Genomic DNA, 22,347 nt, shown 5'->3' on the forward strand with positions numbered 1-22,347 from the left:
GGGACAAAGTGTCCTGTAGCCCCCCCCCCTCATCATCAATATGTTCAACCAACAAACTTTTTTTCATAAATATTACCAACCTGTGAAGAACCTACACACTACCCTACAATAATTGATTTGAGTTTTCGACATTTTTTAAAGTTTTTTAAGAAATACTTAAAGGATTATTTCATAACTTATGAGATGTTTAGTTCATGTGATTTTTTATACTTAGCAATAAGGTTTAAAGCTTTCAGAGGTTTGGGAGACCAACAATAAATCACGAAAGAAAACAAGTATTTTTGACAGAAAATCGAGATATAAGCTTGTAATTTGTACTGATTGCTTAAATTGTTATTTTTAATATCCGCATAAAGTTTCATAAACCTAGAGTGAATATTTATTTAGATATGGACATTTTTATAAACAACAAATATTTTTGCCTTACGTTTTTTTGCTATTACTTATTCAATGGAATCGAACAATATTTTTGGTGCAATTAAAAATTAATTGAATTAAATTTATTATCATTTAATTGAATTTAAAAAAAATGCTAAAAACTGTGCAAGATATAAGTGTTTAAGGTGATTCTTTTATACTGCGTATACATGAAAAAATTTAAAAAAAAATCTTAATTTTGTAGTGAATTGTATTTGGCAACTTATGAAAAAAGCTTGATTTTAAAATCTTAAAAAGTTTCAAGCGATTTTCTAAGTAGTTTTTTCCATTTTTTGAAAGATAGCTCAAAATGATCAGGGATTTCGATGAAATTTCATTTTGTACTATTAAACAAGATTTATTAATAATGAAAGCGACATTGTGGGGATCACACCCCATAAAAGTATGTTTTCTTTCCTTATTCCACCACATTTTGGTTTCCGGACGAATATTGCAAAGTATTATCATTTGTTAAATTTTGCTTTATGAAACCATAAAATTTGTGGAAAGCCCCTAATCGTTTTGAGCTTTCATAAAATATTGAGCTCTTACAAAATACAAAAACTACTTAGAAAATCACTTGAATAATTTAAATTTGTAAGATATTCACATCAATTTTTTGCAGTAGTTGCCAAATCTGATTTGCTACAAAATTAAGAAATGTGCGGATGCACAGTGTCAAAGAACTACCTTCCACACTTTTATCTTGCACGGTTTTTAAAGTTTTAAACAAATAATTTTGCTAATTAATTTTAAATTGCTCCAAAAATATTGTTTGATGCAATTGAATATTTATTAAGTTTTAGCAAAAAAATAAGTTGTTTTATTAAAATGTCCTTATTTCTATAAATATTTACTGTAGGTTTACTAAATTTTATTTAGTTATTTCAATTAATAACTAAAGTAATCCATGCAAGTTAAAAGCATATTGCTTGATTTTCTGGCATAGGATGTATAAAAATATTTGTTTTCTTTCATAATTTCTCGTAGGTGTCCAAAACCTCTTAAAGCTTTAAAATTTATAGCTGGTATTGTTAAATTGCATGAATTGAAGTTAAAAGTCTTAAAGTTAAAAAACAACACCTCTAAAGTTAAAAAATAATCCTTTAAGTATTTCTTGAAAATTTTTAAAAAAAAATGTCAAAAACACTTCTACTTTGTGTGCGTGTACTGTATTATTATATATGTTATATATGATTATATTATATACTGTATTATACACATGTGTATTTCGAATCATGAACAAAAATTTTATTAATATATTTTTTATGATACATAAAGAGTTTGGCTACAGCATGTACTGAATTGTAAATGTAATTTTTTTCTTTACCTAAGTCAAACAAATGAATGAAAAATTATTAAGAATAAATTGCACTTTTTGTTGAGTGAAAAAAATTAGTTTAATGTACTTAGCATTAAGAAACATTTAAATAAAATAAATAATTTCCCCCAAAGATCTGTTTTCTTAAAAATACAATAAAATACTTAGATGTTGAATAACACTAAACTAAATAGTATTTCAAGCATAATTTAACAATTGTGAGCCACAAAAAAGAAATAAACCAACCTCAGCCCTTCTGCTCTGAGCTTGAAAGAACACAGATTCTTTGTGACTACATCTGGGACAAACGTGATCCTCTGTCCTCGGCAAAGTAGGATCATGAATGACATCCGATACGATTTGCGTCAATTCACTACACAAAAGAAAGTTTTAAAAAGCACATTACATTTTAGAAAACAAAAAATACATAGACATTTTGAAATAGTTTGATATTGATTTAAAAACATAAGACATTTAAAATAGTATGATATTGATTTAAAAACATAAGACATTAGAAATAGTATGATATTGATTTAAAAGCATAATACATTTAAAGGTCAGGGAATTACCCTTAACACTGTCTTTAAAATAGATCCTTTAAAATTCTTGGGGGAAAACGAAATAAAAAATGTACCATGTAAATTGTTATTTAAGCAAAGAAAATACAAAAACGTTTTAAAATCTGACCAATTGAAGAAAGAATAATTAAAAATATAAAAACCAGTTAACTCAGTTAACCAGTTAACTCAGGGATTCCTCAATTTTGTCTTTCAAATCCTTCATTTCTTTAAGAAATCAAAAAGGTTTTGTTGTTTTCTACAGCAGTGATTCATTTAAGTTTTACAGTATTTTTACCTCACCTAAATATTAATTTGCAACCACGCATTTGTTTCCTTATATTTGCTTTATTTTTAAAAAGAATCTTAATACAAGTATATTAAGGGTGGGGATTATGGAGCATTATTGATTTCTTTAATTAATTCCTTCTTAATGTTCAGAATTCAGATTTTTGTTAGAAATTTTAAGCCCAACACTGAAAACAAAAAGCTATTTTATACAAAATTTACAACTATTACTTTTGAAAATATGAGTAATTTTTTTTATAATAAGAATAAAGAAGGCCTCTTTATTACCAAAGGGAAGTTCTAAATAAGCTTTTTTTCATTTTAATTTTCTTAAATAACCAAAAGTTGGATATTTGCACCACAATATCTTTCCAAACATGCAAGACAAAATATTTTCAGATAAATTAGGAGATATAGAACAGGCATTAATCAAGAATTTCTAAGAATTTTTCTTGACAATCTGATTTTTGTTTGATTGCTAAATTAAATTGAATCAATTTTATCAATAAAAATGATTAACTTCTTGGACGTAATTGGCTAAAACAGGTTGGCGGCAATGATTAAAACAATGCCAGGCTATAATATTTGGAAAAGAACTCATAATTCGAACACTGACACCAGACTTTTTCCCTTCATGGCAACAAAATGCATTTAAATTTTGTTTTAAATAATTGTTGTCAAATAAAATTCATTTAAAGTCTGCATTAGAATTTCGAAAACTGATTCAGAACCTTACTTTTGCAGTTCAACTAATCTGACAAAGATAAAAGGTGCTTGCAGGAGACAGCTGGAGCCTCAACAATAATATCACAAGTTTTTAATTCCTGTCTCTGTAATTTTACAAAAATTTTATTTATTACCTTGTTGGAAATAAAGTCCACAATTTTGGTTGCTATTTTTCTTGAATAAATACCAAGGTTCCCACTAAAAATTTTTTTTAAAAAACTCAAGGACTTTTCAATGAGTTTTAAGGACCTAAAATCAATTTATTTTTTATTCAGCAATATAGTGAGTATGCTAAAATACATGTAAACCAGATTTCATAATTACGTAGAAGTAGAAATAGTATATTTTTAAAAGCACAATGCTCAGTTGACAAAAAAATTTATTCACTAAATTTATCAAGTAAGTTTACATTGTTTAATAGTTGTAGATTGCTTAATACATATAGCTTACAGCTAGCTCCCAATGCAAAGGTCTAATAGTTATCAGATTATATATATTATTATTGGCTGATAGTTTTATATAGATTAGAATATTGCTGTTTCAAATCACTTTGAAAACTACATAGAACTTTCCAATTGACATTGGATACTTGTGAAAACTGGAATACTGGAAAAACTTTTGAAAACTGGCATCAGACAGTGAAACTTTTCATGAAAATAAATGAAGCAAATTGTATGAAACCAGTGATTAATACTAGGCATGGTTTGGTTCAATATTTTTTATCCCACAATTGATTTCTCCCACACCCTACTTGTATTTTGTCATCCAATCATAATCACAGAAGAGGTAAATAAATATATGGGGTCTTGAACTCTCACTTCTCTGACCTTAACTATCCTTAAGAAAATGACAAATGGATGAATGAGAAATGAAGGAAGAGCAATGATTTGAATTTCTATCAATTCCACTTGAATTTTTTCGTGCTTTTATGCAAGTATGAGTGATTTTAATTTTGAGAAAATCAAATACTTTTTAAGTACTCTATCACAGAATTCAAGGACTTTCAAGGTTTTACAAGTACCATGAGAACCCTGAAAGCCACTATTCAGTTCATTTTGTATTTGCAGATCAATCTTCAATGTCCGAGAATAGACGATAATGTTTGGTCAAACTGTACACAGTAATAAATATAGTTGACTGAATTTTTCATTAATTTTAGCAAAAACTTTGCATATCGCATTAATTTTTGACTGTTTAAAGTTGTTCTGACATAAGTTGAAATATTTTGAAATAATGTTTTTATTTTATATTTATAACAGTCGTTGAACACCCAACCCAATTTTTGAGTTTACGACTACTAATGTTCAACTCTGTACCCTTGTAATTTTGAACCAATCCAGAAGACAAGGAAACTCCTGGATCAGTATCCCTAGACGTATCATTTGCTATGGGAAGATGGCTGGACACAAACCAGACTGATTTAACGTGCATCAGTCACTATTTACTACATGAGAAGTCTGCGGTCGGCAGGAATTGAACCCACGACCTCTTGGACATGGACCCAGTGCCCTACTTCAGGGGTAATTGTGAGCCCAGCTAAAAAATCCTATAAATTTCTTCAATGAAATCATTAATGGCATATTTCAAAAAATTAGTGTCTTTATAAATTTAAATTATTGACATTTTCACAACATGAAATTCTAAATAAATTAAATGCAGCATAATTTAAATTAATAATTATATATAGTAAGTTTACTTATATCTCCAATCACATTGCTTATTCTACCAGAAAAAATATTTACAAATGAAAAAGATGCCAAGTATAAATTCTAGTTCCAATATTTTCAAATAAAATAAATAAGAATTTTTATACATAAAAGTGATGGATGATTTCTTGAAGTTTCTGGACGTTCAATTTCCAAATCGCGGTTAGAGGGTAATCCGGAAATCTGGATTTTTCCCGGAGTCCATCTCTTTTCATTGTAACGATGCTTGCTGATTCTTTTATATGTTTCTTGATAGCTCCACTTGGCAACTTTCCATTCTTTAGCCACATGAATATCCCTGGCTTTTGTGATATCCAATTTGTGACAAAAATCACACCCCGATTTCCCTTTTGACTATAAATTCCTAAGATTTAATCTTTTTGGAAAAATATTGAAGCATTTCTTGTGTCCAGCATTAAAGAAGATTAATTTTGTTTTTCTAGTTAATATTTCATGTTTTTTATGTACTGTCTTGGTTTTCTGTCTCTTTTTCCTTCAACCAATTCAAATCAATCATTCAGATTTTTTGGAGGAAAAAAAATCCATCTAACTTAGTTGTTTCTTTATTTTCAATTAAGTCAGAAATAATTGCTAGAATAATTGTTGAAATATGCACAGTACAAATCTACATTATATTTATTCCTGCAAAGTACGAATGGTATAATAATAATAAAAACCAATGGCACAAGTCATCAGTTTTTTTTATTAGTTACATGTGAATAAACTTTACCTTCAAAATAGATCACTTTAGCTTACTGTTCTGCAAACAACAAAACAAAAAAAGAAATGCTTCTGAAAGTGTGAAGTTAACTACACCAACATCAAACGTATCATCTTCCTCATACTATATGAAGTGATTTAAAAGTAACAAAACTGTCGTAACGAAAGGGTTAAAGCTTATGTTTTTTCCTGCTTTCTGAAGACACTAACAATAAAATTATCAAGCTAAATTTTTGTTACTCAATGCTAGAAGTGACAAGTAATTATGAATATGTAAAAATTGAGCATTAAGAATAAAGAAGAATATTCTATGGTAGTTGCAGTTTGGTTTAGAGAATAAGATATCTCTAATATCTTTATCAGAAATTTAAATTAAAAAACTAGAAAGATATTAAAACTAGAGCAGTATATTCCCCAGCTAAAATTTAAAGATAATAAACTAAGTCATTTCTTTTAAAGATTTTTCAATTAAAAAAATTTTTTTTTTAAATACTATGAGTTAAAAATAATTATAATAGTTAATATTATATAATTGATATATTTCTATGAAAATAGTTAAAATTTGTATTAAATATGATTAAATAATATGTTATGGAAAATTAAAATAAATACAAAGATAGTAAATTTAAAACAGATTCTTCTATCTAAGTGATTTTTAGCTGAATTAAGGACAAAACTTTTTCTAAAAGGAAAAGTTCAAAATGAGTATATGATGTCTAGTGTAATTTTTATAGAGTCTCCTTTCAATAACAATAAATGATTGATAATAGTTACAAATTACATTATGATTTGTGAATAAGTTTTTAGCTGAATTGAGAATGGTTAATTGACTGTTGAAGACAAGAAAATTAAATTATATATTGAAAGAAAAATCATTGAATAAATGCTTTACCTATATGCAGACAAGATAGCACATTAATGTTAAGATAATACTAATATGATAAAAAAAACCAACATTTTAACTAATTTGATTAATCTTATTATTTAATTAACTAATTTGATTAATTGAATAATAAGAAGTGTTCAACAATACACAAATATGAAAAGGCAGCAATTAAAGTTAAAGAAGAAAACATAAAGTTGAAACTTTTTTTTCGTGTGTAAAATTTTACAGAAACTAACTCTTATTTAATTTATACTTAAACCATCAGATGATTAACAGGAATTTATCGATTGCTTAAAAAGTAAATAAAAATAATTACAGTATGAATATATAAATGAAAAGTAAACTTGGTACAACTGTATCAAGAAAGAAAAAGGCTGATATATACATGTAATTGTTTTAACATATTTTGAATATAGCAAGTAGTTGGGAATCCGAAATAGTACTTTAAAATCACAGAATATTTTATTTAATGCAAAATAGAGCCAGGTCCTCGATAGATAGCTACATTATGCTAGTTGGATTGAGAAAGACATGACCTTGGTGAGGATTTTTATATCTTTCTGAACAATGTATTTAAATATTTATAGAACTTAGTAACATGAAACTTTCCCATAACACATCATCACATTTTCGAAAGTAATTAAATCAATATTAATACACTCTTTGTGAAAAAGGTTTTAATTAACTGACTGCACATTAAATATAATCTATTTATAGAAAAAAATATTTCTATATTATATTCTCACACACTCTATATTCTGGTCAATATAAACATAAACTTGTAAACAGTATGACAAAACAGTTTATATAACACCAAAATGTTATTTGATTATGTTATGATAAGTTTATAATAATCAAACAGTGTAGTGAATGTAATAAGCAAAAATTATACTAAATTTGTAAATGTTTTATCACAAAAACAATTATTTGAATTTTTATCATTATTTTCCTTCAGATTTAATGATTTTTTATGATGTCAAATACCATAACCAAATATCCATTTTTTGTGGATTTTTTTTAAAAACAAAATTAACTTGTCAACTAACTTTACTTTCAAACAGGGTTTTTTTTACACATCCAGTGAAATTAATATCTATAAAAAGTTTCAGAATACAAAGACATAAAGAATTACAGCATCACTTTAGATCAAAACTTGTTGAAAACTAATTAAATTTTCATTTTTAATTAGAAATCTTACAACATAAGTAACAATGTTCACTAAAATCAATATCTGTTGATTATTTGACTATAATTTAAATGTTACTGTCAAACAAAAATCTTGCATCAGTAAGAACAATAAATAGATAAAATAAAGAATTGTTTTAAAGTATAAAATACATTTAAATTCCACTTACTCCACTTCATGGGTAATTTTATTGACATAGATACAATTGTTAGTGGTCACTTCTTGATAGTCACAGTTTCGGCACTGAAATAAAAATATCATACATAAATAACGTGTAAAAAAACTTTCACAAAATACTAGAAGAAGTAGAGAAACTGGGAAAATCAAGCACAGGGTTCCCACTCAATTTTGGAAAAAAAAATTCAAGGACCCATTCAGTATGACGGTTAATATACTAAAGTACACGTCAACAAGATTTTATAATTACATTAAAGCAGAAATTGCATATTTTCAAAGCACAAAGCTTATTTGACAAAATAATAATAATAATAATAATTTAATTTATCAGCTACTGATGCAAATGGTTGACAGTTATATTGCTACTTCAAATCACTTTGAAAAATTTCAATTGACATAAATTGACTAAAAAAACTCCAATTGACAGTAGCGAACATTTAAAAACTAGCACCAGTGAAACTTTTCATGAAAAATTTGATGAAGTAAATTAGAATTAATAAAAAATGAAATTACATTAAACAAGCATAGTAAATAATTAATGAAGTTTATGTAATTGCATGGTTATAAAAATATAAATACTTTTTTTAAAAAATATGCTAAATTTAAATTTCAGGTTACAGGAAATGTATATAATTAGATAAAATATCAAAATATATCCATTTAGCACATCTGTTTCAATTTTAATAACACATTATCGATTTTGTTACTTTGGAATATCAGTAATGTATTTTAAACACAATAAAATCTATTGTAGAACAATATTTTACAGAAAACTAAGTAAGAAATATGAAGCTTTATTTTCTTTAAAATAGATCCAAAAAATGCGAAGCAAGATTTAAAATTTTATGAACATGCAAAATCTTTAAAAATCACATTTATACAAATCTAGATATACTACACGTAAATCAAAATTATAAGAAGGGTGAAGTAAGCCTCGAAGTTTGAGTAAATCATGTATCACAATGTGCTATTTGTAAACTGAAATCGAATTGTGGTGTATGTTTCTTAATCAGAACAATATGAATATCAGATATAACCAAACACAGGAACTAACAAGATGTAAAACATGTGATTAGATAATAATTGTGATCATTATGAGGGAAATTGTAATTTGTTGCCTAAAAGTTACTTATTTTAGAACAAATCTGCGTGATTCATAAATCATTTTGATGAGAATTGCAAGCACTAATTCTTAAATCTCTTTTATATGAATCGCAATGCATAATTCTCAGATCCTTCTAATACCATGTAAACTACTTGAATAAGAATTTTGATGCACGATTCTGAAATTACTTAAATACATATCACGTTACATGATTCAGAAATAACTTTAACTGAAATCATGTGTGTTTGATAAATCATTTTTTAATGTGAATCATGATGTGTGACAAAAACTAAAAAATGCTAGAAATTTCAGCTTTCTAAACATTAGAAATGAACGATAATCTGGAGTGAAAAATCTAGGAGAGAAAATTTTTGTATCTTCTTTGACCCCTTTTCACTTCAACATTAAAAATTGCATCTACCAGAATTTCTATAATTTTCGTCTAACATATTATTTTTTTACTGCTGTCTTGTAAGAAAGATTAGTATCATTTTAATTCCAAAAAATCAAGTAATTTTCAAGTACCCTGTGGCAGAATTCAAGGATTTTTCAGGGCTCTGATTTTTTTCAACAAAATTCAAGGTTTTTCAAGTACTGCGGGAACCCTGAAGTAACTATCTATGGTTTAATTAATATTTTTTTCATTTATTTATTTCAAAGAAAAATACGATTAAATATAGTTATTTCTTGACCCTGTGGCAGAATTTTTTTGAGCTATCTGTGACAAAACTCTCTAGCACTAATATCTTTCTGCAAGATACTTTAATAATAACAAAAGCGCCGCGTTTTCAAAAAAGATAAATAAATTAAAAAAAGTATAATTTTTTTAAAATTCCAACATATCAGAAATTTTTTATTCTAATATTATGGGTGATATTCTCAAATTTTGTTGAGGGAGGGGGAGCTCCCAAATTATTTTCTTTTTCTCATTTTGTAAATAGATCATGTAATTGCTGGAAAAAAGGTGGACAACGAAATCGCGCAAATCGGATTTCTCAAATGTGTTTCATTTCGAGATTAGGTTGTGGCAATAAAAAAATATTGGACTTAGAAACGAGAAATCAATTGCAATAACAGCCAAAAATTAGATAGAATTATTGCCTTAGAAAGAAAGTAAATACTCAAACGCATGATTCGAATTTTCTATATTGTTTGAAAGATACCGGGATATTTAAAATCCACATGAAAATCAATAGCTGCAGAAAATACAATCAAAACATTACATTGATTTATGATACTATCGGGGTAAATTGAGCTTGTCAAAAAGTTATTATCTAAATGTATGGTTCAAATGTTACGTGTAAATTTTTGTAAAAAATAAAAAAAATTTTAAAAACTTTTTGAAAGAACAGCATTCTGTGACAATGTCCCCGTGATTCTGCCATGGGGTTTCTTGATGCTTACGATTTCTATACTGAAATGTTAGACAGAGTATCTACTACATTTTCAAATTCATCACATTCCATGATTAATTTCTAGAATTTTACATGACTTAACGAGGTTACTATTTTCACTAAAACTACTATTTTACAAAAACACAACAATAAATTAAAAAAAGCATTATAATAACATTAATTGAAATGATAGGTATAACCGAAACTGCTATACTCTGCATCTTCATATTTATAGATTTTAAATTTAAAAAACAGAGCAAAGAAAGAGTTGAAGCAATAAAATGGCTGAAAAAAATACAAAAGCAAATAATTTGCCAATGACTGGCTTGCTTTAGCTAGAATTTTAAATTGATAAAAAAAAATAACAATAACAATAATTCTGAAATCACAGAAGTTTAAAAGATAATTCGCTCTAGAAATAATGTTTTTTCTTTCATATTTTGAAACACCATAATTTTTAAAGAAAATGTTAAAAACATTTTATATTTTAATAAAATATGGGTCCATGATTTTGTTACAAATTCAGATATTCGGAGCACCATGAAATTGGAGGTGGGGCAAATTTCATTTCAAAAATTAGATTTTTTGGCGACCTAAATTGATGAATTTCCATGACTTTAAAAAAAAAAAATAGTTAAAAACATGACAAATTTTGTTCAATACGAAAATTCACTGCTTTCCATGATTTCACATGACTTTCCAGGCTCACAGATACCCTGGTTAGAATATAACTTATAAATAACATGCTGAAAAAAGAAAATCACTTAGAAAATGTTGCAGAAGAAACTACCTTTTATAAAATATTACCTTTCTATGGTGCTATTTATATATTCTTATTCATTTAATTAAAAAGAAAAAATACATCCATAAAATCAAGCAATAGCAAAAAATCTAAACATTTTAAAATAGACTTACAGCATACAAAAGAACTTTATTTTCCTTGTCTTCCCTCGGATATAACATGTTGTTACTAAAATTCAGAAAAAAATAGTATTAAATTTATGATACAAAATTAAATACATAGTATTAAATTTTAACAATAAAAGAAAAAGTATGCAAAAAAAGAAATTGGGAAACAACATTAAGCAATTAAATTGAAATAGAATGTAAAATATTATTTCAAATTAAGATAGAGTAAGATGGAGATAATTTCTAAACTTAAATTAAAAACGGAGATCTTAACATTTAAATTTAGAAATTATCTAAGAAAGTTTTAATGTCAACAGGTACTGAGTACCTATAATTAAAGAAATAGCCAATAATTACAAAGAATCCCACAATATTTTTTATAGATATTTTAGGAAAAATACATCACTTTATTTAAATATATTGAACCTGTTATTGGGAAATTTTCATATACATCTGAAATATTTATTTTATCAAGTAAAAAGAAGTTTCACCATCAACAAGTGGTAATGGACCCCACTTGTTTGTATGACAAAAATATTGTAATAAATCAATATTTGATCTAAAAACAATTAAATGGAGACTTAATTTGCTATTTAAATAAAATATAAAATTACATTACCAATATTATTTATACAATATTTTTGTCATACAAATATGTTTTCTAATAAAATAAAAAATTGTTCTGGAAAAATCATTATGCATATGCATGGCAATAAAACTTTTTTACGTAGCCACCTCCTCTATTTACGACTACTTTTGGGAAGCACAGAATTTTTTCTATAGACTTAATGTTGAAGAAATCCTTTAAGAGAAACTATTAAAACCTCTCCCAGCGACTGTTTAAAACCTCTGCACAAAATGCAGAAAAGGTCAAATAAGGAAAAATATCAAAACAAAAAATATTAATAAAACAAAATAAGTAGATTAAACTGAATTCTAAATATTTGTGTGATATTCTAATTTAGACAATCTTCCTTTTGACAATCTTCGAAAGAGGTCTTAACAACCTCATGTTGCAGTCAAAGTGCACTTACGACAATGAAATCACTAATTTAGAGTGGAAAGTTAAATTAGAAAAAAAAGTTACTACAGAAAAAACTAAGCATCTCAAACAAACCTCCTTTCATTTTTTAAAGCTAACTAATATTTATGATATAAAATTAAATGCAAACTGAAACAAAAAAAAAAAACAAAAAAATAATAGCTTACTTATTAAAAATAATTCTATCATTTATTAAATGGTAAATTTGTCTTTACACATAATTATATCAGTAAGGATACTTTCATATTGATGATAATTCTAATTTTCACTACGTCAACAGAAGTGGCATTTCCGAGGCAAGAAAATAACACACAGAAATTTAAAAGATAATTCGCTTTAGAATGATGTTTTTTAAAGAACATGGCCATAATTTTTAAAGAACATAATAAAACATTTTATATTTTAATAAAATATGACTGAGTAGGGATTTTGTTACAAATTCAGACATTTGGAACCCCATGAAATTGGGGGGCGGGAAAAATTCTATTTTAAAAATTAGATTTCTCGGGAACCTAAACTCATGACATTTCAAGACAAATTTTTTTCAAAACCGATACTCATGACTTTCCATGATTTCTCATGACTTTTCAGGTGTGTTTCAGACTTGTATGCTAAAAAAAAAAAAAAAATAAGTAGAACTTTGTTCAGGGGTGGGTATGAGTCATACTCTAACAGTTGGTCCCTTTCTGCGGCTTTTTTAAAGTTTCTCTTGGGCTGCAACATGGCCATTATTTTATGAAGATCTTTTCCCACAACAGTTGAGGTAAAAGTATTTAAGGAAAGTTGAACTGACAAAGTAATATTTTTAATTAATAAAATTGAATCACATAGTTTAACTTGCAGACATAGAATTACTTAATGAAATGAACAAATAAGTAATATCTTGTCAAATAATACAGTCATAAGATGATTACCATTCTTGACAGAACTTGATACCAACAAAACCGGGTCCACCTGCGCTAACTGGTCCAGTTTTCTGGCTAAAACTTAAAACGAGCTTGTTTTAATATCAGAAATTTAATAATAACACTGTTGAAAACAGAAATATTGATCATCAAAATGAAGCATTTTTTAAAAAATAAAAATATAATCAAACCGAAGAAACGTTTTACTAGTTAAGCATATTACAACCCTTATTGAGTATTAAACAAATAATTCCAAGAAATTGAATCGGTATGATATGACTTGATTAAAAACTTCACTCACTTCAAAAATATATAATTATTTCCAACTTGTATGATGCGAATGAAGTTTTGAATCAAGTAATACCTTAAGTGAGTAGTTACAGAAATTAATGGATGGATACAGAGAATTTTCTTTCCAAAATATGTCTGAAGTACTCACGACATTTTGAAGGGTTATTAGTAATAAATTAGAATTCGGGACGAGGTCTTCTAACAAGTATTGACAAAACAAGCTGATATTTACTTGGTATTTATTTTAGTATAGTTCGCTTTTATCTTCTTGTTTCTGCCCAGCTTTACACTAATTTAACTTATTTGTTAATTTGCGCTTGTAATCTTCTGCTTTAGAAGGATATTGTATATCTCTGAAAAAATTAATATCTTTCATGAGAAGCAAGTTAAAATCGTGTATTGTTTCAGTTAAAATTTCAACATTTCAGTATCTTAAATAAACTTTTCTAAGTTTAAATATTCTTACAGCATTTAAATATAAATTCCGTTTTCTTGAGCAAGGTAGCGTGGCCGAGTGGTCTAAGGCGCTGGTTTTAGGCACCAGTCTGTTAAAGGCGTGGGTTCGAATCCCACCGCTATCATAAGTATATTTTTATAAATTTGTGTTCTCATAAACCATTTAAAACAAAAAAATTAAATACCAATTTCTCAAATTATTAGTTATCTGGAAGATTATTTCTGTCTTCATTTATCGCAAACTTACACAAATATACCAATTTAAAAAAGCAATATATTAAAAAAATTAAGTCATTCAATTAAAATTTTTTGACTTAAGATATTTAATCTCTTAAAAAATACTATCATTATTTTTCAGAATATTAATACATTTCATCATTATTTATGATGAATTTTTTTGTATATAAATACTCAACTTTTGGAAATGCTTTAGATTTTTTGAAAAAAACCACCCCAACTTTCAAAATATTAATAATAATAATAGTAATTAGATGAATAAGGGAAAAAAATAAGGGGTAAAAAACTTATTAATAACTATAAATAGTAATAAATTGCATACTATAGTAAATAGAAACTAACTATAACTTGTTATTTATATTTATTTACTTATTTTCTATTTTTATATTATAATAGTGCATGCACACGTTTAAGAATTTTTTTCTTCGAGAGATTAAGTAGAAATTCACAGAAAAGAGAAAGATACAGCGTATTTCGTATTGTATGTAAGGAATATAAATCGAATTAAAATTGTATAAAAATTATTATTAATAATTATTTTATTACAAAAATTATTATAAATTTTGATATTAAAATTAATATCAAAACGAAGAATGGCATTTTTTCCTCCAATAGAAACGCTTTTCATATTTATGTGCTCCATAAATTTTTATCTGATTTGAATAAAAATTTCGCAACGTATATTATTTCGTGATTTAATATAAGTCCAGTCCCGCAGTGGACTGATCGTTAAGACACGGTTCCCAGCAGAGCAGATCACCGAAGTCAAGCATCACTGGCTACGGTCAGTGTGCGGTATTGGTCCTCGTTAAACTGTGCTACCGTAAAGTGCTCGACTTCGCGCGCAGGTCGTCGGGCCACCGAAACGGGGGGGGGGCATCCCCTCCGCAGAGGATCAAAATTGTGATGGCATGTCTTCGGATCATCCTTCGGGATGTTTCCCAGACCGTCGCCAATAGCCCATTGCGCAGCTCTAGTGCGACGTAAATTAACAACAACAATAATATAAGTCCAATAATTATTTATTAAATGTAGTTTTTTATATTTATTTCTTATTTTATTTATTTATATAATCTTTTTTTTTNGTTTCAAAGGTTTGGCACAAAAACTGATGAACCCAGATTATTAAGTTCTTTATCTATGCAGCTATTTTATTACATTTCCTTAAAAATACATTGATAAAATATAAATACATATTTTTTTAAATATTGGAAGAAAATTTCAAAAGCTATTGCGGCCGTTGTTAGTAGGCGTTACAGGAGAATAATCAGTCATTGCTAGTTCAGTAAACAAGTTTAGTTATTTATTTAACTTCGACGGTTTTATTAACTAGCTTTCATGCGCATGTGGGTAGAATTATGCAAGCGAAATTTTGATCACTTTACTACTAAAACTACTGTAAAGAGGTTCTGGACTTGGACTGGCACGGACTCCTGATAAAATTTCCATCAATTGTTTTTCATTGCTTTTAAACAACCGTTAGGTTGTTATTATTAATAATAATAAATGCACAGTTTATAAGGTATAAAAAATGACAGCGATCTGCTCAAGAGCGCCGGCAGAATAATATAAAAGGGGGTGCAACTCTCTAACAAACTATCCCCCCCCCCAAAAAAAAAGCGAATTTTTTTAAAAAAAATATTCTGTTATTACATTTTGTTTTGTTATTACATATACTTTCTTCTGTTAATTTTTTTAAGATAGATTTCTTCATTGTTAACAAGATATTTTTTAAAAAAAGTACGAATGAATTTCTTGTACTTGCAAATTTTGCCATGAGAAACTGTATTGATGGCGCTGGCATAGCTACTGACTTCACAAATAACTACAAACAGTAGTTTCGTATACTAACGAGTTTCTGCATGCTTTACATTGGTATTTATTGCGTTGATGAAGTTTTACAGTTGTGAGAAGTCAGTTTGTGTTATACACCTTTGTTAAGCGAAATAACTAATAGAAAATATAATATTACTTATATTTAATTAAATGAAATTTAAAAATATATCTTAGATATCTGCCAAGTTTGTGCATGCTCAGTGTGCAAAAGAAAAGAATCAAAGATGACTCAGAATTTATTGAGAAAGTTATAAACAGATTTGGACAAAAAACAAGACGATTACAGTTCTTGTTTTATTAAACAATTTTTTAATTGTTATGTATCAATAATTACTTAATTATTTGCTTTTCAATAAAAATATGTTTAACCCTTTGGTTGCGGCTGGTACAGCATATGTACCGGTAGAAAAAACTTCTTTTATTGCGGCGCTGGATCAACAGTTGTACCGGTGGTTCTCTTCCCCCTTNCGCAACTAAAAGGTTAAAATTTTTTTTTTATAACAAAATTGTTTTTCTGTGTCTCTTTAATTGTTTTAAAAAAAACCCAGGGGGGTGCAAGTGCACCCCCTTGCACCCTGCTGCCGGCTCCCTTGGATCTGCTTCTGTTCAGTGCTTTTGTTTTGTGAGGCAAACACTAATTGTCAAATGACTTTTATTTAGCTTAAGAATTTGAATTTCTTTCCTAAATTTTGTTTTAGTCATCTTAGAGATTTAGTCGACAGTTTCTGACAATTCTTCTTCGATATTTCTTCAGATTTTTCCTTTTGTTTCAGAGGTTAGTAATAAAAATGGCTTGAGTGACTGGCTTCCTAGTTTAGACAACTAAGGCCAAGTGGCAAAATCGCGAATCTTAAAAAGAAAAAGAAAGCATGAAGAATTAATATTGCAGTAAAAACAAAATCATTTTGGTATATTAAACTCTAAAAAAAAATTTTTTTTTGTTGCTAGATTTAAATATCTTTGGGACCAAAAGTTTTCAAGATTATATTAATTTAGAATATCTTCATATTTAATACTAATACGTGTGTGCTGGTGAACCCTGTATGTATTTTACTGAGTTGATTAAAATTTCATTTACGATTCTATATTAAGTAAGTAAAGTACTTCTACATAATTCGCGAAATACACAAAATTTAATAATATTCTTCGGAAAATTTCTGATACAGGTGCAATTCTTCATAAAAGGTGAAACTGAATTAAAAAAAAGCATAAAAGAGATAATAAAGATATTCGAATGTCAAATTTGAGAGAAAATAAAACTTAGGATAAAATCTAAATACCTGACTAAAATCAATAACTTTTTTTTTCCAGCTGTGTAAATCCTTGTCCACGACGTAGGTTTTGTTTTTAATTTTAGTATTTTTGGAGCAAGTTACAAGTAATATAGCTTCTTTTTTGCCAATAGTTTGAAATGTTAAAGAATTTATTTCGTTATTTATTAAAATTCATTTATAATTCTGATTTTGTCTAGGCTTTAAATTAAATAATGAAATTTCTAAATACGCGAATATTCATCACGGTAAGTATATATTTATAACAATAATCAGTAAGTTTTACATTGCATGATGCTTGTTTAGGTGATCAATGTATGACGATTATTTATCATAAGGGTCTGAGAGACCACAAAACTTCTTTAGGTATCACTTGTTAGTTATGTTTTTTTGAGCTTTTTTTCTCAAGCGCTTTAAGTTAGAATCAGTCAACTTGTATTGGCAGTTAGGCCACATTACACCCCTTCCAGAATTTTATCTGTGATAGAATTCGATGAACGGATACCACTAGTTGATATACGCTGTTTTTTTATTTAATTATTTTTTCATTTTTTTTAAATATTTTTTTTAATTATTTTTTGTTATTATTTATTTGTATTTATATCATATTGCTCATTATATTTTTTCTTCATTTTTTTGTTCATAGCATTTCGCTCATTATTTTTTTCTTCATTTTTTTTTGCTTATAGCATTTCATTCATTATTTTTCCCCCTTTATTTTTTCTTGTTTATAGCATTTCGCTCATTATTAAATTTCTTCAATATAGCTTATTGACCGGGATACATAATTTACTTCACCGGTTTTTTTTTCTTCGAGCAGTATATATTTTTAAGCAAATCGAATGGATGGTCCACATTAAGGACCATAAATCAATGTTGGGCACTCCGCAGGTCACCCTTGATGAGATTTAATTATCGACTATGTCAACCTTCATCTATCAAAAGGTAGCTCAAGATAGAATCAAGTTATAAATAATAAATTCAAGTTGTAAATAATAATAAGCGAAAAAAATAAAAAACGAATGAAACAGTACGACATTAACATCAGCCACCACAGAGCTTAACGGCTTCCCTTAAAAAATTTTTTGAAAAAAAAAAAAAAAAAAATCCAAAAAATCAACATATTTTTTTTTTTCATCAAAAAATGTGCATAACATAATACACAAGTTCTAAGCTGAAATTTTAATTTTTTTCATGCGTAAAAAATATTTCATTTACCATCAGTTTACTATCCCAAATGATTTCGGGCAAATGAAAAAATTTCTATATTAGTCTTTGTATGTATACACATCTTCATCATCTAAAAAAATTATCTGCCTTACTTTCGCTCGTGAACGCCATTTCTTTACTTTTTTTTCTTCCTACGCAAATTCCTCAACCATCGTATATGCAATTGTACAAAACACGTCTGCAGTTCCACAAATAGCTAAAACTCCCAAACAAATATCGGTAAACTTCCAATCACAGCAGATTATTATTATTTTTTCGTTTTGCTTTCGACCGAGTAAAACCGTGATAAAACAAAACGTATTGACGCATTCTGCTATGCCCGAGTTTACTCGGGATAATGAATATTTGCAATATATACATACCCGAGTTTACTCGGGATAATCAGGGAAGCTGTTAAAAATGTTTCTATTAAGGGCCTCAATTTTAATATTCACAATAAATGTTAGCAATCATTGACAAGGTTAATGAGGGCAAATTAAGAATTTTCCAAAACCAGTTTACAAAGAAAATTGAGATAGGGTTAACTGACGGAAGCTTTTCAACCCTACCAGATTGTCCTAACTATAATTATTTTAAAACTACAGGAAGATGGTTTTTAAGAATGTGCGTCTTTCTTTATTAACACATATAGTTAGTTGATCGTCAGAGTTTGGTAAAAGCTTTTTTTCCTTGTTAAAGTGTTAATTACTTTTACGTTCCTAATATACAAAAGGATGGCTCACCTGTTAGCTGTCATTGTAAAAGATTAAGGTTCGAATCTTAGTACTTTATTATTTTTAATATACAAATTGTTTGAATTTCTTTATTTCAAAAATTCTAAGAGGGTCATTATGTATCAGCGTCTTTATTATAAATACACGCGATTTAAGAATTTTCTGTTTTCCTAGATAGCTCTTATAATCTCAATGGTAGTAGCTGAAAAATTTACATTGTCAGAGCCACCGCCACCATTTGTAGGTCGACCAGGTAGGTTTAGATGGTAGGCATTAGTAGAAGAAGTGACTGTGAATAATAGGTGAGTATTTCTTCTGTTATTGTGTTTTTAATTCTAACGTAAGTAGTCATTGAAATGGAACTAATTTTCAAAAAAATATGATTTTGATGAACAAAAATGCTTGAAGAGCTTAGAAGAAAAGTCGCAGGGAAAGTATTAATAAATTAGATTAAAATTATAATAAAAAAAATATTTAAAAATAAAAAAAAACAAACAAAATAAACAAAAAAGTTGTGATCGCTTTATTACGATCACTGGCTACCCATGGGTCAAAATTTTTTTTCTTTCTGGATGGACTCCGTTAAACGCCACAGCATTTCAAATCATGGGTTGCAAAAACTGTCTCCATTGATGTTTGTCGTCGGCTTGAACCTGCCTATGTACCTGTTTCAAAATACTTTTCCTTCTTCAGTATTCATATTTACATTGAAATCACCGTCAAGCCCGTCATTATACGTTCATAATAAAAAGAATATAAAAAATACTTTAAATTATTTTTATCTAAGTACATTAAAAATGCCTGATAGTGAAAAGAAAAACAGCAGCGGTCGCTATAGCAACGCATGCGCCCTGTTTACTACTACTCTTGAACACAGTGTGTGATCTTCATCAAATCCAAACCTAGACCCATTTTGCCTATAGGTAATAAAATAAATTATAGATAAAAAAAAAATTAATAAATACTTTTTTTAAACAAACTTTTACGTCATATTAACGTCTGGGTGACATAACAAATTTGACGCGATTAAAGGCGGACATAGTAACCACACATCGACGCCGCAGAAGTCACATGTGACTACACAAATGAGTTACCATGACAATCTGGTAACGGTGCTATCCGGGTGACTTATCTATTATAAGGACCTGCGTTAACCATATTCCGTCCGTTCGAAGAGGAACAACACCAGAGTTAACAGGCTCACCAATATTAGGTGTATCAAGTATGACAAAAACACGATAACAACGCACATTGATAGCAATCACTAACGATGACTTAATGTACCAAATTGATAATATCACAAATATTATACAGTCCCTGGGAATATTATTAGAAGCACTATAAGATTCTATGTTAAATATCAATCAGGCGATTCTATACAGCTTTTACTCGGATGCATTTGATTACATTCCTGTATCAATTGGTGAACGTTGTAATGGAGTACGTCAAAAATAATAAAAATAAATACACATAAGAAGTATATAAAATATCTCCTGAATAAAAACCCATTACATGTGTATTTAATTTAAATATAAAAGTATTGCACAGAAACTCGCGCAAATCATGTCATTTTTAAAAAACTGCAGTGCGTCTAAGAATTTGATCTAATTTCTCGTATTATAATATACGAATACAGTTAAACCCCGCTACAGCGAACATGGTTTATAGTGAACTCCCGGATATAGTGAACGAAATGTTCGCTCCCGTGTATGCATAAATAATGTTATTTTTTGTGGATATAGTGAATCAAAAGAAGAGAGGAAATTTGGATATTATGAACTTTTTTCTGTCTTCCACAGTTTGTTTTCATTTTTTGGTCATTTTGAAATTTTTACATAAAATACATATAGAGATATTTAAAACCATCTATTGAGTAGGAATGTAGCCATAAGCATTTTCTCTTGTTTGCTTCTTCTATCTCAGTTTTCCATCCAAGTTTCCAAACAATCCATTCAGTTTAACAAATAAAGGATATCCCTAATTTTTTTGTACGCAGGACGAAGAGTCACAAAAAATAAAAGTTAGCACATTTTTTTGTAACTTCATGTTGTTCTTTTTAAAAAATTTTTTTTGTATTTTTCTTTGTGGGTCATTTATTTAAATAATGTGTCATAAAAGGGAGCAGATCGGAAAAATGGATAAAAATTGTTTGCAGTACTGATATAGTGAACCGAAATTTCGGTCCCTTGAACGTTCACTATACCGGGGTTTGACTGTATAATTGTTGATATAATAAATATTCTATATTTATATAATATATCGTCTAAATTTATCCAATCGTCGAATTTACATTATCTATCGTCTCATTTAACCCATTGACACACTAACGTAAACAAGTGCAAACCGGTTTCAGTCACATAAAAACAATAAAGCTGTATAGAGTATCACGTGATAATTAAGATTTTACATAGAATCTTATAGTGTGTCTAATAATTTGGCCAGGGACTGTAGGTATAGTTAAGTGACACTGCCCGGTATACCTTTGTCCGGTATATCCTACACCAGTGATTCCCAAACTTACGACTTTTGTAAACCCTTTCTAAATTTTTCGTAACGCTGCGTACCACTAATAAAATTTTTTTTTTTGCTGTCAAAAATTGCGCAAAAGTTAAAAATCACATCTGCTGTTGACACCAATAATTATTAACTGTTAACTCTGCAAAAAATAGCAAATAGAAAAATACGTAATCGTAAATTTTCATGGCTAGCTTTGTTTTTGAGTGAAATTTTCTGAAATTTTCGTTTATTGCAAGATATTTTGCATAAGAATGCGTACCCCCGCTAAACTGTTCCCGTACCCCTTGGGGTACGCGTATCACAGTTTGGGAAACACTGTCCTACACTGATGTTTCTCCTATTCCATGTTACATAACTACAGTTATTGAATACGATATTAATGTGACTTTGATAAATTTTATTTAAGTGATAAAATATTGAGCAATGAAAAAAATGGGTCTGGTTCATTTCATCGACA

The 22,347-nt window shown here is 28.0% G+C and overlaps 1 protein-coding gene, 1 long non-coding RNA gene and 1 other non-coding gene across 3 annotated transcripts in view; 2 read left to right on the forward strand and 1 right to left on the reverse strand.

The window, feature by feature from the left end:
• LOC107436615 (RNA polymerase II subunit RpII15) overlaps positions 1 to 13,913 on the reverse strand; it is a 17,231-nt gene extending 3,318 nt beyond the window's left edge. The window contains exons 1-5 of the mRNA XM_071182887.1: positions 13,779 to 13,913; positions 13,349 to 13,420; positions 11,399 to 11,453; positions 7,977 to 8,050; positions 1,985 to 2,111 (exon numbers count right to left, since the gene is read on the reverse strand). Of these exons, the coding sequence (XP_071038988.1) occupies positions 1,985 to 2,111; positions 7,977 to 8,050; positions 11,399 to 11,453; positions 13,349 to 13,420; positions 13,779 to 13,783 (333 nt within the window). The 5' untranslated portion in view covers positions 13,784 to 13,913. The remainder of the gene's footprint in view (positions 1 to 1,984; positions 2,112 to 7,976; positions 8,051 to 11,398; positions 11,454 to 13,348; positions 13,421 to 13,778) is intronic.
• Positions 13,914 to 14,130: 217 nt separating this feature from the next.
• On the forward strand, positions 14,131 to 14,211 carry TRNAL-UAG (transfer RNA leucine (anticodon UAG)). Its single transcript has one exon. It is a non-coding gene; the product is annotated as a tRNA-Leu (tRNA).
• A 3,332-nt stretch (positions 14,212 to 17,543) lies between these two features.
• The window catches only part of LOC139425781 (uncharacterized), a 5,974-nt gene continuing 1,170 nt past the window's right edge, over positions 17,544 to 22,347 (forward strand). The window contains exons 1-2 of the long non-coding RNA XR_011636925.1: positions 17,544 to 17,678; positions 19,548 to 19,675. This is a non-coding gene — a long non-coding RNA (uncharacterized lncRNA). The remainder of the gene's footprint in view (positions 17,679 to 19,547; positions 19,676 to 22,347) is intronic.

The sequence above is a fragment of the Parasteatoda tepidariorum genome, chromosome 6 (genome assembly GCF_043381705.1).
Source record: "Parasteatoda tepidariorum isolate YZ-2023 chromosome 6, CAS_Ptep_4.0, whole genome shotgun sequence".
NCBI lineage: Eukaryota > Metazoa > Arthropoda > Arachnida > Araneae > Theridiidae > Parasteatoda > Parasteatoda tepidariorum.